The sequence below is a fragment of the Dermacentor albipictus genome, chromosome 2, assembly GCF_038994185.2.
Source record: "Dermacentor albipictus isolate Rhodes 1998 colony chromosome 2, USDA_Dalb.pri_finalv2, whole genome shotgun sequence".
NCBI lineage: Eukaryota > Metazoa > Arthropoda > Arachnida > Ixodida > Ixodidae > Dermacentor > Dermacentor albipictus.
Genome location: NC_091822.1, coordinates 30,866,151 through 30,879,682, shown reverse-complemented (window position 1 = coordinate 30,879,682; position 13,532 = coordinate 30,866,151). Strand labels below are relative to the sequence as shown.

At 48.9% G+C, this 13,532-nt stretch overlaps 1 protein-coding gene across 2 annotated transcripts in view; it reads left to right on the top strand.

Moving 5' to 3' along the window:
- l(3)80Fj (lethal (3) 80Fj) overlaps window positions 1-13,532 on the top strand; it is a 372,965-nt gene that overhangs the window by 160,292 nt on the left and 199,141 nt on the right. For both annotated transcript variants that reach the window (XM_065426472.2, XM_065426473.2), the window contains exons 25-26: window positions 10,123-10,203; window positions 12,732-12,875. In XM_065426472.2, the coding sequence (XP_065282544.1) occupies window positions 10,123-10,203; window positions 12,732-12,875 (225 nt within the window). The remainder of the gene's footprint in view (window positions 1-10,122; window positions 10,204-12,731; window positions 12,876-13,532) is intronic.

Below are 13,532 nucleotides of genomic sequence, written 5' to 3'. Positions count from 1 at the left end.
TGGTATGCTTGGCCAGATGATAAGATGGCAGGTGCGCAGAAATATGCGCAGAGTGTGTCGCCACATCACCCCCCCGCGGAGTGGAGAGCCTTCAGGGCTTGAAAAAATCTGGGCAGCGTACGAGACGTCCGCTGCGCGTAATGACGGAAGCAGGCTGCGATGTCGGCGGTCGTGGATGGACGTCTGTGGGTGTACTGGTATTCGCTGGTTCGGCGGAATCGGTGTAGGCCGGCTTCAGCCGGTCGATAGAGACGCGGACGGCGTTCCCTTTAATGCGCAGGGTGAAGGTTTTGTCATCGCGACGGATTACTGGGTAGGGTCCGCTGTAAGGTGGCTGTAGAGGCCGGCGGACGGTGTCGTCGCGGAGAAAAGTGTGCGAGCACGTTGCCAGATCCTTGAAGACGAAGGGCGCTGTCTTACAGTGGTGAGCTGCAGGTGACGGGCGGAGGGTAGCGATAGTGCGTCGGAGCCGGGCGATGAAATCGGTGGGATCTGACGTCGCGGTGGTGGATGGCGGTGCAGTGAGAAATTCGCCTGGGAGGCGGAGAGGTTCCCCGTAGACGAGCTCTGCGGGTGTAGCCTGAATGTCGGGCTTAAAGGTGGCGCGAAGACCTAGGGTGACGGCTGGGATGGCTTCAGGCCAGGTTGAGTCCGGGTGGCACATGATGGCTGCCTTGAACTGTCGGTGGAAACGTTCGATCATCCCGTTGGCGCATGGGTGGTAGCTGGTGGTCCGCCAGCGTTCGAACCCGATGGTCAGCCCGAGCAGCCGGAAAAGGTGCGATTCGAACTGTCGTCCTTGGTCGGTGGTGACACGGCGAGGGGGCCCGAAGCGGGCAATCCAGCCGGCGAAGAAGGCCGAGGCGACGTCTTCCGCAGTGATTCCCTCGAGGGGCCATGCCTCAGGCCATCGAGTGTACCGATCGATGGCGGTGAGGCAGTAGCGATAGCGTCCAGCTGGAGGCAAGGGCCCTATGATATCAAGGTGGACGTGTTGAAACCGACCAGAGGTCTGGGGGAATGCGCCGAGTGGTGAAGTGACATGCCTGGTCACTTTAGCGCGCTGGCATTGAATGCAGGAGCGCGCCCAAGTGCGGCAATCACGCTGCATGGAGGGCCAGACATAGCGGTCAGCCACGAGGCGTGCAGAGGCGCGTATGCCGGGATGGCTGAGATTATGTAGCTGGTTAAAGAGGCCACGGCGATGGGAAAGGGGCACGTAAGGCCTGCTTCGTGCTGTTGACATGTCGCAGTAGATAGTCTTTGTCGATTCAGGTATGGGGACTTGCTGCAGTTGTAGCGAGGACCCGCCCTTAAGAAGGTCCTGCAGTTCAGCGTCCGTAGTCTGAGCCTCGGCGAGGACATCAGCTGTTATCTGTGAAGGGCTAATAGTTGCCACACGTGAAAGCACGTCGGCGACCACGTTGTCCTTCCCGCTGACATGTTGGATGTCGGTGGTAAACTGGGCGATGAACGAGAGCTGGTTCTGCTGAACCGGTGGGAGTTTGTCGCGGCGCTGAGAAAAAGCGTAGGTCAGAGGTTTATGGTCGGTGTAGATAGTGCAGTGTTGTGCTTCGAGAATGTGGCGAAAGTGCTGAACTGCTTCATATATCGCCAGAAGTTCTCGGTAGTAAGCTGGCGAACTCGACGGCGCGGGGGTCGTGGTTTCGTCGGTGGGAGTGGCCGCAGAAGGGGTCGTTTTGCGAGCTGAGAGTTTCTTGGAGAAGAACGCCAAGGGATGCCAGGTGTTGTCTACGTGCTGCATAAGGGCGGCACCTACGGCGATGCTAGAGGCGTCCGTGAAGAGCCCCAAGGGAGCGTCTGGCACAGGATGGGAGAGAAGTGTGGCGGTGCAAAGAGCAGCTTTGCATTTTTCAAAAAGTTCTGTTAAAGGCGGTGTCCACGTGATGGGTTGGTTTCCTCGTAGACCAGCCAAGGCATCATGGAGGGGAGCCTGGTACTCGGCTGCGTGTGGCAAGAAACGCCTGTAAAAGTTTAGCATGCCGAGGAAACGGCGAAGGTCTTTAGCGGTGGTTGGTTGAGGGTAATTTTGCATGTCTGAGATGCGTTCAGGTAAGGGTCGAGTTCCCTCTGACGAAACTTCATGGCCGAGGAATTTGACGACTGAAGCGCCGAGCGTGCTCTTTGGGACATTGACGAGAAGGCCGTGGTCATCGAGGCGTTGGAAAAGCAGGCGAAGGTGCCTGTGGTGTTCGTCGGCGTTGCGGGAAAAGACCAATATGTCATCAAGATAGACGAAGCAGAAGTCGAGGCCGCGGACGACTTCGTCGATGAAGCGTTGAAAGGTTTGCCCAGCGTTCCTCAGGCCAAAGCTCATGAAGGGAAACTCGAACAAGCCGAAAGGAGTAATGATTGCAGTTTTCGGGACGTTGTCCGGATTGACGGGTATCTGCGTGTAGGCGTTGACCAAGTCTAGCACGGAAAAAACGTGGCAGCCGGAAATGCGATGTGCGAAGTCCTGTATGTGGTGAACGGGGTACCTGTCCGGAATTGTGCGGGCGTTGAGGGCACGGTAGTCCCCACAGGGCCGCCAGCCTTCGGTCTTCTTGGGGACGAGGTGAAGTGGTGAGGCCCATGGGCCGTCGGAGGGGCGGGCGATTCCCTCCTGGAGCATGGCTTCGAACTCTGCTTTGGCTGTGCGCATGCGGTCCGGGGCAAGGCGACGGGCGCGACAGAAAACCGGGGGCCCTGGGGTGGTCCGGATGTAGTGCAAGGTGGTATGCTGCATGTCGCGTGGCAACCCGCTGGGGCGCGTCAAACCGGGAAATTCGGCGAGAATGGCGTGGTACGGTGAATTATGTTCGACGCTGAGTACTTTGATGCTTGGCTGGTGGGTAGTCGTTCGCTGACCTGGCGCAGAATGTCCCGTTGTCGCGTCGATGAGACGGTCGTGGCGGCAGTCCGGAAGGAGGTTGTAGTGCGCCAAAAAGTCTGAGCCGATGATTGGCTCTGTGACGTCGGCGATGACAAAATTCCAGTGAAGGTCAGGGCGTAGGTTTTTGAGCTGAACGTGCAGGCGGAGCGAGCCGTAAGTTTTGATAGTGGACCGGTTTGCCGCGCTGAGCTCGAAAGACGTAGAAGGACGGGGACCTTGAAGGTGGGCTCGTGGGTAGCAGCAAATGTCAGAACCGCTGTCGACAAGGAACCGCTGCTTTGTAATTTGGTCGGTGACGAAGATGCGATGGCCTCCAGGTTGGCAGCTCGCAGCCGTGGCTACGAGCTGCCGTTGGCGTTTCCCTGATTTCTAGCGGAGCAGGGCGGTCGACATTGCCGTGCTCTGTCCCCGAAGCGTCTATGGTAGTAACACCGGTCGTCGTCACCAGGCTGCTGCGACGGGGTAGTGTTCTGGCCACGGCTTTGCGAGTGGCGCGTCGGGAAGTGTTGATCCAGGCGTCGTTGAATGGAGCTGAGCTGTCGGTTGATATCGTCGATACGCCGCGCAAACTCTATGGTGTTCGGCGGTGCGGCGACAGCCTGGACGGTGGGCGATAACGGCGGCAAAGAGACCTCAATGACGCGGTCAGCGATCCCTGTGAGTTGGTCGAGAGGTAGCGTAAGCTGAGCCTGCAGAATTGCCTGGACGTGCAGTGGAAGTCGTTGAAGCCAAAGTGCTCGCAGTAAGGAATCCTGGACTTCCATGTTGCCCGCGAGAGCACGCATGAGGCGGAGGAGCTGCGAAGGCTTGCGCTCGGCAAGTTCTGCGGACTGAAGTTGTCGCACCTTCTGGTCGTCCGAGAGTGACAGGCGGCGAATGAGTTCCGTCTTGAGGTGTTCGTAAAGGTTGGCCGTTGGTGGATTGGCAAGGATATCCCGGACCTCGCTGGCGTAACGGGCATCTAGGTGGGCGACGACATAGTCGTAGCGGGTCCGGTCTTGTGTGATGTGCGCAAGAGAGAACTGGGCCTCGACTTGGGCGAACCATACTTCGGGCGAGTCGGCCCAAAACGGCGGAAGCTTGACAGCGACACGCCAGACGCCGTGCGGGGCAGCGTGCGGGATGCCGTCTGCCAGGGTTGTGGCGTCCTCGGCGGGACCGGCAGGATGCTGCTGCACGGCACCATTGAGCTGGCCGTGCCGTTCCTGAAGCTGTTGCTCTTGCCTCTGGATCACCTCTTGCTGCGTGTGAAGCTGTCTGTTGAGGAGTTCCAGCTGTCGTTGAAGGGCGTCTTGTTCGTCCATGGCGATGCGTTGTTGTTCGTTGTCCGGGTCACCAGATGTGGGGATGTCGCGGCTAGCGAAGGACGAATCCCAACATAAAAACGTAACGCTTCTTTATTCGGTGAACGATGCCAGCGGACGGGCATACCAACGCTACGTTCGTCACCGTAGCTGGTGGTAGAAGGCGGCTTTTATCAGCCAGGCAGCCTGTTCTTATAGCCACCGTCGGTGACGCATACCTCGGGTGACATGGCGGTGGCGCTATGCTTTATCGACCATGCAATCCATCGTGCAGCTGTGGTATGCTTGGCCAGATGATAAGATGGCAGGTGCGCAGAAATATGCGCAGAGTGTGTCGCCACAAAAGTAATGAAATGAGGCATCTACTTAAGAATGTTTGGTGCATGCAGACCGCTTGGTTTGTCTTGAAGAGTCATTCGCGTAGCATTTGACAGATGTTAAGCGTGATCAATATTAGCTAGACTTGGCACACAACATATCGCTGCGGCAAGTTTGGGGTGCGATCATTACACGGGAAATTAAAAAAAATCGAATTTTGATGACAAAATTCAGAGGTGCGATCATTACGCGAGTGCGATCATTATGCAAGCAAATACGGTACATTGTTTAACGCCACAATAGAAAATAAATGGCACTATAAAAAATTATTTGTAAGGAAGGAAGGATAGCAAGCACATTTTTTATCTGATACTTAATAGATATATTACAGCCCATTGAATACAAGCCCACAAAATATGGCAACCATGTGGCAGAAATTATCAAAATAATTAATTTCCAAATTGAAAAAAAAAATTTGCTTGCTATACTTGACAGAATATATAATAGGCTTCGCTCTGCAAGAAAAAAAAAATTATTTCCATCTGTTCTTATTGATAGGATACCGAGGCCTGAATATTACATGGAGCCCAAAATTTGTGTTTTGATAAAGGTACAAAACACAAACAGCATTAAATATGAGGGGAGATGGCATCCAGAAAAACCATTGATGAAACTCGCCAGGCACATGTCACATGAAACTTTCAGGACACATCCAATCATCAGTGCTGCATATAAATATACAATTAGATTTTTTCTGAGGTCACCAAAAAAAAAGTACCGTATTTACTTTCATAATGATCGCACTCACGTAATGGTCGCACCCCTGAATTTGCGGCAATTTTTTTTACAAAAAGTGCAATCATTATGTGAGTAGATACGGTACTTACAATTCTTGTGTTAAAAATTTGGGAGGTGATTCGCAAAATATGTACTGCCACAACATAGCTAAAATGAAGCGGGTATGTTCCTGGGTGTTCCAATACTGCAAGTTAGCACTTGAATGTTTGTATTTGTACTTTAGCCAAAGTTATGAAATTCTAAAGTTGCAGCTTTACAAATGTGAATTCTTCTTGGGGATTTCTGCATGATTTCAAAGTATTTTAGGGTCCTAAGACACTATGTCGTAGTTTTTGTGCAATGTCTGACTCGCCTGCAATGAGGGAAAAAAAAAAGAATAATGAGCATTGAATGAGTAGCAGGGACACAGTGCTTATCCCAAAATTTGAGACTAAGAAAGCTATAGTTGAGAAAAAAAAATTAAACCTTAATAAACTGGGAAAATATAAATTTTCAAGCTTTAAAACCGGGAAATAATAGTTGCAGTATAAATAAAAACACAACATTCTTTGGCTGGTGTAGCCTTACGCGCACATATAGGCTTGTAACAGAATCTGGAATACACCAACACAAACCCGCGTACGCGCGAGAGGCACTAGAATAGGCATCAGCACATCGTCTCCAGTCTCCAAAGTAAACCTACATGTGCAGACAGAGGGCTATGGTTAGTTTTGCTGCTGCGTTATTGCCGATGCGGTATGAGATTGCACGACACACTGACTTATCTCCGGCGCGATCTCGTAGGCTCATCTGAACCTTGGGCACGGTGTAAGAATAGGTTAGGTGAGGGAACGGCGAGGGCGCGCCGCTACGCAGAAAGGAGGTCGGAGCATTCTGCTTACACGGCGGTCAACAGAGGGCGCTACTGACTGTTCCCCGGGTCTCCCGCTTTCGCCTTCGCGCCATTCGATTGTTTTTGTCTGCTTCGGCTTGTCCCTGCTTTCGCGCGCGCGTTTAGTCAAATCTAACGCCCGGATCGACTTATTATATGTGGCTGTGTGATGGTGACTGTGGTATAAAGTTTGTAAACAGGGATGAAGTGCCTCAGACAGGCTGGCCAACGTTTCGATAGGAGGACATATCTTCGTCAAAGGCGGCCTCGTCATCCTCGGCGTGTTAGTTTTAAAGGGTTAGCGCAGTGACGTCACGTGCGGGTGTTGCCGCTGGCTAAATTTACACTTTTTTTGAACGACCTGTTCGACGCTCTAAACCGCCGGTACCCTGCAGAGGGCATTCAACCAGGAAGCAGAGATTTCACTACTCTCCAAACTGCATCTGAATGGCTCGACTCATGGGAACAACAGGTTGTAAACGGTGACATTCCAAAAGACCTCTTTTTGACCCAGTCGACTGCCGAAGGTTTGCGCGTTACGCTGAAATCTGTCCAACAACTTTCTACCTACGTTCTAAAAGACTGCGGTTTCAAGTACGTGTTGACGGCCAAAATGAACCAGGACCCCTTAGAATGCTTTTTCGGAATAATCAGACAGGCGGGTGGTCAAAATGAACATCCGACCTTTCCCACATTCTTGCAGTTATACCGCATGCTAAGCATGTATTCTTTGTTAAAACCTCCGCAGTTTGGAAACTGTGCAGCGCCTGATAACAGTCAGGCTGCCGTTGTTACTCTGGCGGATTTAAGGGAGATATATCAGAGTTCAGGTATGGAGCAGCCAAATAAACTGCAAGAATTAAAGCAGAAGCTTGATGGGCTGATCGAAGAAGGCAGCTGGCAATGTGATGACATATTTGAGCTAAACGACTGCGACGCAGACGTTGTAGACTGCATTGTATACTACGTCACTGGCTTTGTCTCAAGAAAACTCGCAAATGAGGCCTCCTGTACGATTTGAAAGGAGGCCCTTGAGGGAACAAAAGGGATCGCAAACGTGCCTGAAGCCGACCTGGTGAACTTAAAAACGAGAGGCAGGCTGACGCACCCGAATATGCATCTTTTTGATCTCTTCAAATACTGTGAGCAGAAGTTTGAAAATTATGCGAGTGACAGGCATGCGTTCGATAGGACAATTGATGCCATTCTGGAAAAGTTCCAGTTTACATTTCCATGCAGTCTTCACAAAGAAGACATACTTGCGAAACTCATCCACTACTACGTGTGCTTGCGCATGCGTCAATACTGCAGGCAGTTGAAAAGCCAGAAAGACAAAAAGAGCCAGGACTTGCGAAAATTGTCAAAAGTTGTGTGAGCCCGTGGTTGGAAGCGACTGCATGAGCGCTGAAATTTACTTTGCCGTGCCATATTTTCCCTCACTTTATTATCCCACATTAACCAGTTGTTACCGGACTTGTGCTACTGTCAGAATGGTTCAATAAATTTCTAAGAGCTTTGACTTTCATGGAGTGAAGCGTCTTCATGATCTTTGCGGGGCGAGTATGGATATAATTCATGTTATCGTAATATCACGCTAACATCCGTGGCGGTGCGCCCGTGTATCTCTTCGGCATTGGTATGGGTCTTTTCCTTGCACAGGGTAATGTTCGGCAATATCTAATAACTGGCAGAGTTAGTACGAAGCCTGCAATGCGAAATAAAAGGCAGTGTTTTATTAAATGCATGTGCATGCCATCAACACCACGTCGCGCTAGGCCCTCGTATACTGATTTCGACTCTTTGTTTAAAAGAGGTGAAATGTTCTTGTGTAAATAAAGGACACTTTACATCCACAAAGTAGAATACCAGAAGAGGAAATCTTAAGGCCAGTTAACCACGCAGTTCAAGGAAATACAGGCCCAACGCAACGTATAGCGCTTGCGCCGGTGTGGCCCGGTCGCTCGCGGAGCGGGGAAAAGTTGGTCGCGCCATCTGTCGGCTGCCTCCAAAAGTAGAATGTTATGACAGGGCGCTGGGCGCGGGCGCTCTCTCACCTAAACTACTCTTACACCGTGACCTTGGGATACTTTGTCTCCCCTTTCTTGCCATAGGAAGCAGAGATGGCTTGCGCTTTGCTTTTCGTGAACGCGTGTTCGGTTTCAAACTTTTTTTTTTATATAGAGAGAGAGGGTTGATTTGCAGCTTACGTTCACAATACGATGAACAAAGAAACGGCGTATCAGCTGTTTACGAAGCGACCCACTGCCATGCCTAGCAGACAAAATAATTTCTTTTTTCTGACAGTTAGGGTGCAGTTTGGTCAAATCGTTTTGATATGGTGTAGATTAGCCATTATTAATGCCGAAACAACTAGTTCCCAAAAATCTTTTTTTTTTCGTGATTTTCAGTTTTTAATACTGGTGTCCCCCCTTAACTCTTTCCCTACCATGAGGAAAATATGTTTTTTTTTGTAGGTTACGAGATTGTTTTTTTTTTTCTGAAGAAAATACTGCAGTAAATATTTTATGTAATACATAAACAAAAAGCTGAATCAATGCACTTTTCATGCATAAAAGTTGTTAATGAGATGTACGTCATAAAAAACACAAATTGCCAGGATCAAGATTGTGGAATAAATAGAACAATGTTTGTAAAGACACGCTTATATCTACTAAGAAAAATATGCAACAAATATTATGAGATATACAAAATGTATTGCTGTCTAATAGGCAGTATCTCTGAAAAAATTAAAATTTTTCATTGATAAGGTATTCCACTACAAAAATTTTAACTGCCAACACTACAGTAGGACGTGCCGGGCTGTGGCTGCAGATGTTCTGGGCTGGTTTGCATCATCGTCGCTCTCAAGAGTCAGTCTGACGAATACGCAGCTTCCCGAGACTTGCTGCTTGATCCATCGATAAAATCAGCCGCAGACCCACGGGAATCACGAGATCTGTGATATCTTGAAGCGCGTACGCCGCTCCCGGAGGCGGCCATCGTTGCTTTCTACTTTGACGATCGCGGAACTTCGGAGCGCATCCAAAAATTCCCGCCTGGCTTGAAAAAATTTAACTGCTTAGAAAACAAAAATGTGGTTCCCCTCCTTCACGTCCAATGGTGCAGTGTGTCCGTGAGCGGTGTGTAAGGTCTCTAAAGTGCCATTTCAAACAATCGATAGTGGGCAGCCATTTTTGCTGTTTACTTTGACGATCGCAAAACATCACAGCATGTTAAAAAATCGCCACCTGGTCAGAAAAAAGCAAACTGTGTGGAAAACAAAAATATAGTTTTCCTCCTTCACATACGATAGCGCAGTGTGTATGTGAGCAGCGCGGACAGTCTCGAAAACTTCATTTCAAACTATCGTTGGCGGGCTATGTCCGATGGGCGCGGTATGGAAAGAGTTAAAGAGCCCCAGGTGTTAAAATTACTTTGCAGTTCCCCCCCCCCCTCACCCATTATGTCATGATTCATAATCAGGTTAGTGTTCTGACATGTTATAATAACCCTAGAACTTTCTTTTCTTTTTTTAAGTTAGTCCAAACATAACTGATGACTCAAAGCGTAGCTAAAAACTAGTGAAACTTTGGAGTAAGTTTCGCTGTGATCTCCAATGAGGTGGAAGTGAGGAAAAACTGATAAATGCCTGATTGTAGCTTGATGTTTACTGGGTGACCCATCATGGTGTACTGGGAGAGCAGGGTTCAAAAACCCCCTGATCCAGGGCTAAAAAACTGGGACCACGGCGTTAACTGGGAAGTCTCTTTACCATCTCAACTAACCAGGAGGCTAGCTGCACGAGGCTGACTGAATCATTTTGGTAACTTATAGTCTGTTCATCCGCTTCAGTCTAACTTGAAGGTTCAAATGCACTGCCTACTTCCTTCGGCCTAAATTTTGAAAGTCATTTAAAAAATACTTCTTCATTGCAGGAGAACCCAAAGAACTTGCCTGTAGAGAAGATGCTCGAGACAGTTGTGGGACTTCTGGGAAGGACTACTGGACGTATTCAGGTACAGTGACATGCAAAGGGATCAGGGTTTATAGCTTGCATTTTAAAAAATTCACTACAGAGCCGGAATTTTGGGGAAACTGTTTTCTTGGCAAAAGCTTACCTCCCAGCCCTTCTTTTCATTATTTTTTATGCATGGGACTGCATCGGTATTTCTTTATTTCAGCATCTATCTGCCCTTCTGTGAATGTAATGTGACCTTTATTACAAAGTGAGGGTGAACTTTTGAAAGCCAAATTTGATTATGTACAATAAATTAATGAGGGCAGTTCTGGCGAGTAAACGCACTTTGTGCGTCAGATGCTTGAATAAGCTGCTTTAGAATGTTATGATTTTAACATTGCCAAATAACATTGTGTAATGCAGCCTGTGGCGAGAAAGGCGGAGCATTGATGGCGATAGCATAGAGGCAACTAGATGATGTAGGGTTTCTAGTTTTATTGGTGCCACGTGCGTGCAAACAAGGATCACTCAGGGATCAATAACACTTGATGTCACAACGCGGGTGAACGCTTCGCACCATGCCTTGGAAATTTGAGATTATGTGACCGCCAACATTAGACACACGGGAACGAAATGCGCATGAAGGTAGCAACAACCGTGGCTCGACCTTTGCACTCGCTGAAGATTGCCTCCAAGATATGCTGTGTGGCCCACATAAGGACTGCCATGCGCAGCTACAGCTATGTCAGATTAAAGGAGATGCACGGGTCCCTTGCCCCCTCGTCCCATTTAGCTTGTGCTTGATTACATTGCTGCATACTCGCCCTGTGTGCAGAAGGAATCGTCGGTTCTTGTGTTTCTGTGAACTGCCATACTTTCCGCGGTTTCTCTGAGTTGTTATGCAACAGATAGTGCAGCGCTGTTTCCTGCATACTACATCCATGCGCACATGCCTCGATAATGTTTTTGCCACTCAAACTTTTTGTGTGGAAGGATGCATACAAAAAAGGAATACGTGGTTTTCAATGGAACTAAGATAAGGAAATAAAAATTGTTCATTACATTGTGAATTTCGTTAAATCAAGGTTCATTATTGGGGGCGAGGACTACTTACGGAGTCGCCCTCTGTCGGAAGCACAACCCTTGCGTAGTATGAGGGATCATGCAGCGCACCCATCATAGGTTTGGCTCACGGCGCTCAATAAAAACGCCATGCAGCAACTTTTTTGGACATTTCTGTAGGTTCTCTCAAAACGAGAGAAGTTCTCTACTGTCGAAATAATACTCTTGGGCAAACTGAAAGCACAGAGTCGTTCACAGATGCTATCTCTTTACCCTGTGCGTACAGTGAACGCTACTGCAATGAAGTCTCCTGAACTGGCTTCTTGCGTGAAAGGTAGGCAAATGCTGAGAGCAAACTATGTGAAATATATTCTTATAGTGGGCTGTCTGTATAACATAATGAAGCAAAACAGAATGAAGCCTCGATGCAGCGATTGCACGGGTTCGCAACAACTGACTACGTGTCTGCATGCATGTCCGCACACAATGTTTTGTTTTTGCTGTGAGCGCGTTGTTCTGCCATGCCGTGGGCTTTAGGCCGCAGAATGTGAGCGCTTGACAGTACACAAGCAACCCTCGTTACGTGGCCACTAGCACAGCTGTTCAAAAATAATTTAGGTATATAGAGGCTTCGATGACTACGGTGACTGTGATCTGCCGTTGTGATGATTAAATATTTTTTTTTCTTAAGCATGTTTTAATACTATTTCTCAAGTTGCGTCACACGGTATGTTTATCGGTATTCTCAGCGTGCGATTTCTGGCTGCTTTTTCGTAATCCAGTGCATTAATTCATAGCACAAACATTACCATATGCCATGCCTTTTTTTAATGTGCTTCTTACCGCTCCCTTTCCATTCCATTGAACTTGCAGTATCTAGCATCAAGTTCATAGACAAAACTGTCATGGCATTAGCAGGGAAGCAAGCGCGGGCGAGCGTCTCACTGCGCGTTTTCTGCTACTCACCGAACAAAGCAGTCCCGGCGCCGAAGCAGAAATTTTCTTTGCGTCTGGCTTTGCTGCATACCCAAGTTGTAGCCAATGGCTGTTTGCCATTTCTAAGTTTCGGGAGCCAAGCTTCACGCAGCTCCTTGCCCTGTGGCTACGTGTGAATAAGGCTAACACTGGGCTCCGTTGCGTACATCCGGCACTGTGGCACCGAGCAGTAGTCTACCATGCTGCACGCATGCCACCAAAGGCAGCCCTACCTCTTATAGTGCTTTCAAATGTTGTCAAGCAGACACCCAATATTGTAAAGCTTCGCCACTTCATCAGAAGCGTGGCGCAAGTGGGACTTTAAGCTTTAGTTTTCAGCTCGCTTCGGCGCTTCTGAAGCAGCCGATGTAGCCGCTGTGTCCACGCGATCCCTCATGCCACATCACGCTGATGGTGGCGCCAGCTTTTCCAGTGGTGAAGCTCACACCCAATAATGAGGTTTGTCTCTGCGAGAAAGTGAAGTGCCAATTTTACTGACTTTGTCATGTGGAGCTTTAACTGTTCAACAATATCTGTACTTGCCTGCAGCGCCTGGCACAGAAAGTGGCGGTCGATGTGTGTTTTGCCATCAGTGGCCTTGAGGGCTGCAGTCGGGCCGATGTTGCCGAGGTTAAAGTCCTGCTTGGTGCCCTCTACTCACCTGAGCTCGTAGTGCGAGAAACTGCTCTTCAGGTAAGCTGGCTGGATCGGTTTCTCTCTAGTAGCTGTAAACTAGGGCTTCTCTCTGTAGGCAACCTACCACAAGATGCATTGTGGTCGTCCTGCTGTCTCTGTGCTCTTTGGTGCCATTTGCAAGGGATGACAAAATATCCGTCCCAACAGTACATCTCTAAGCCATGTTTTCCACATCTCATCAGTGTTGTGTGTGTAACGCCATTTATTATTGGATGACACTGTGGGCCGCTTTTTATGTGTCCCAGGCTTGAATTGAATAGTTCCTTTCAGCAAGCCAAGTGGTACTATAGGTTTCAGTTGTAGGGAAAGGTGGCATAAGTGGAAGCAGGCACGGGGCCCCAGGGGTAGGTAGTAACAAGCTAATGTCAACATGAGAGGGTAAATTATTATCATTTGAGTGTGACGTTTGTAGTCAAATCTCGTTAATTCGAACACGCTTAATTCGAACTTTTAGTTTATTTGAACTGACACTGTGGCCCCGTCAAAGTTATGCGTATTCCAGTAGGCGAAATTGCCTGCTAATTTGAACGCTCAAGCATTTGTGATGGTTAATTCGAACATACCGCTCTCTGACAGTGCTTTCAGCAGCTTGCCAATTCATGTGGCGGCGCCTCTGAGCAGCCTTGCTCTTACCCCAACATAGAGGAAAAGCGT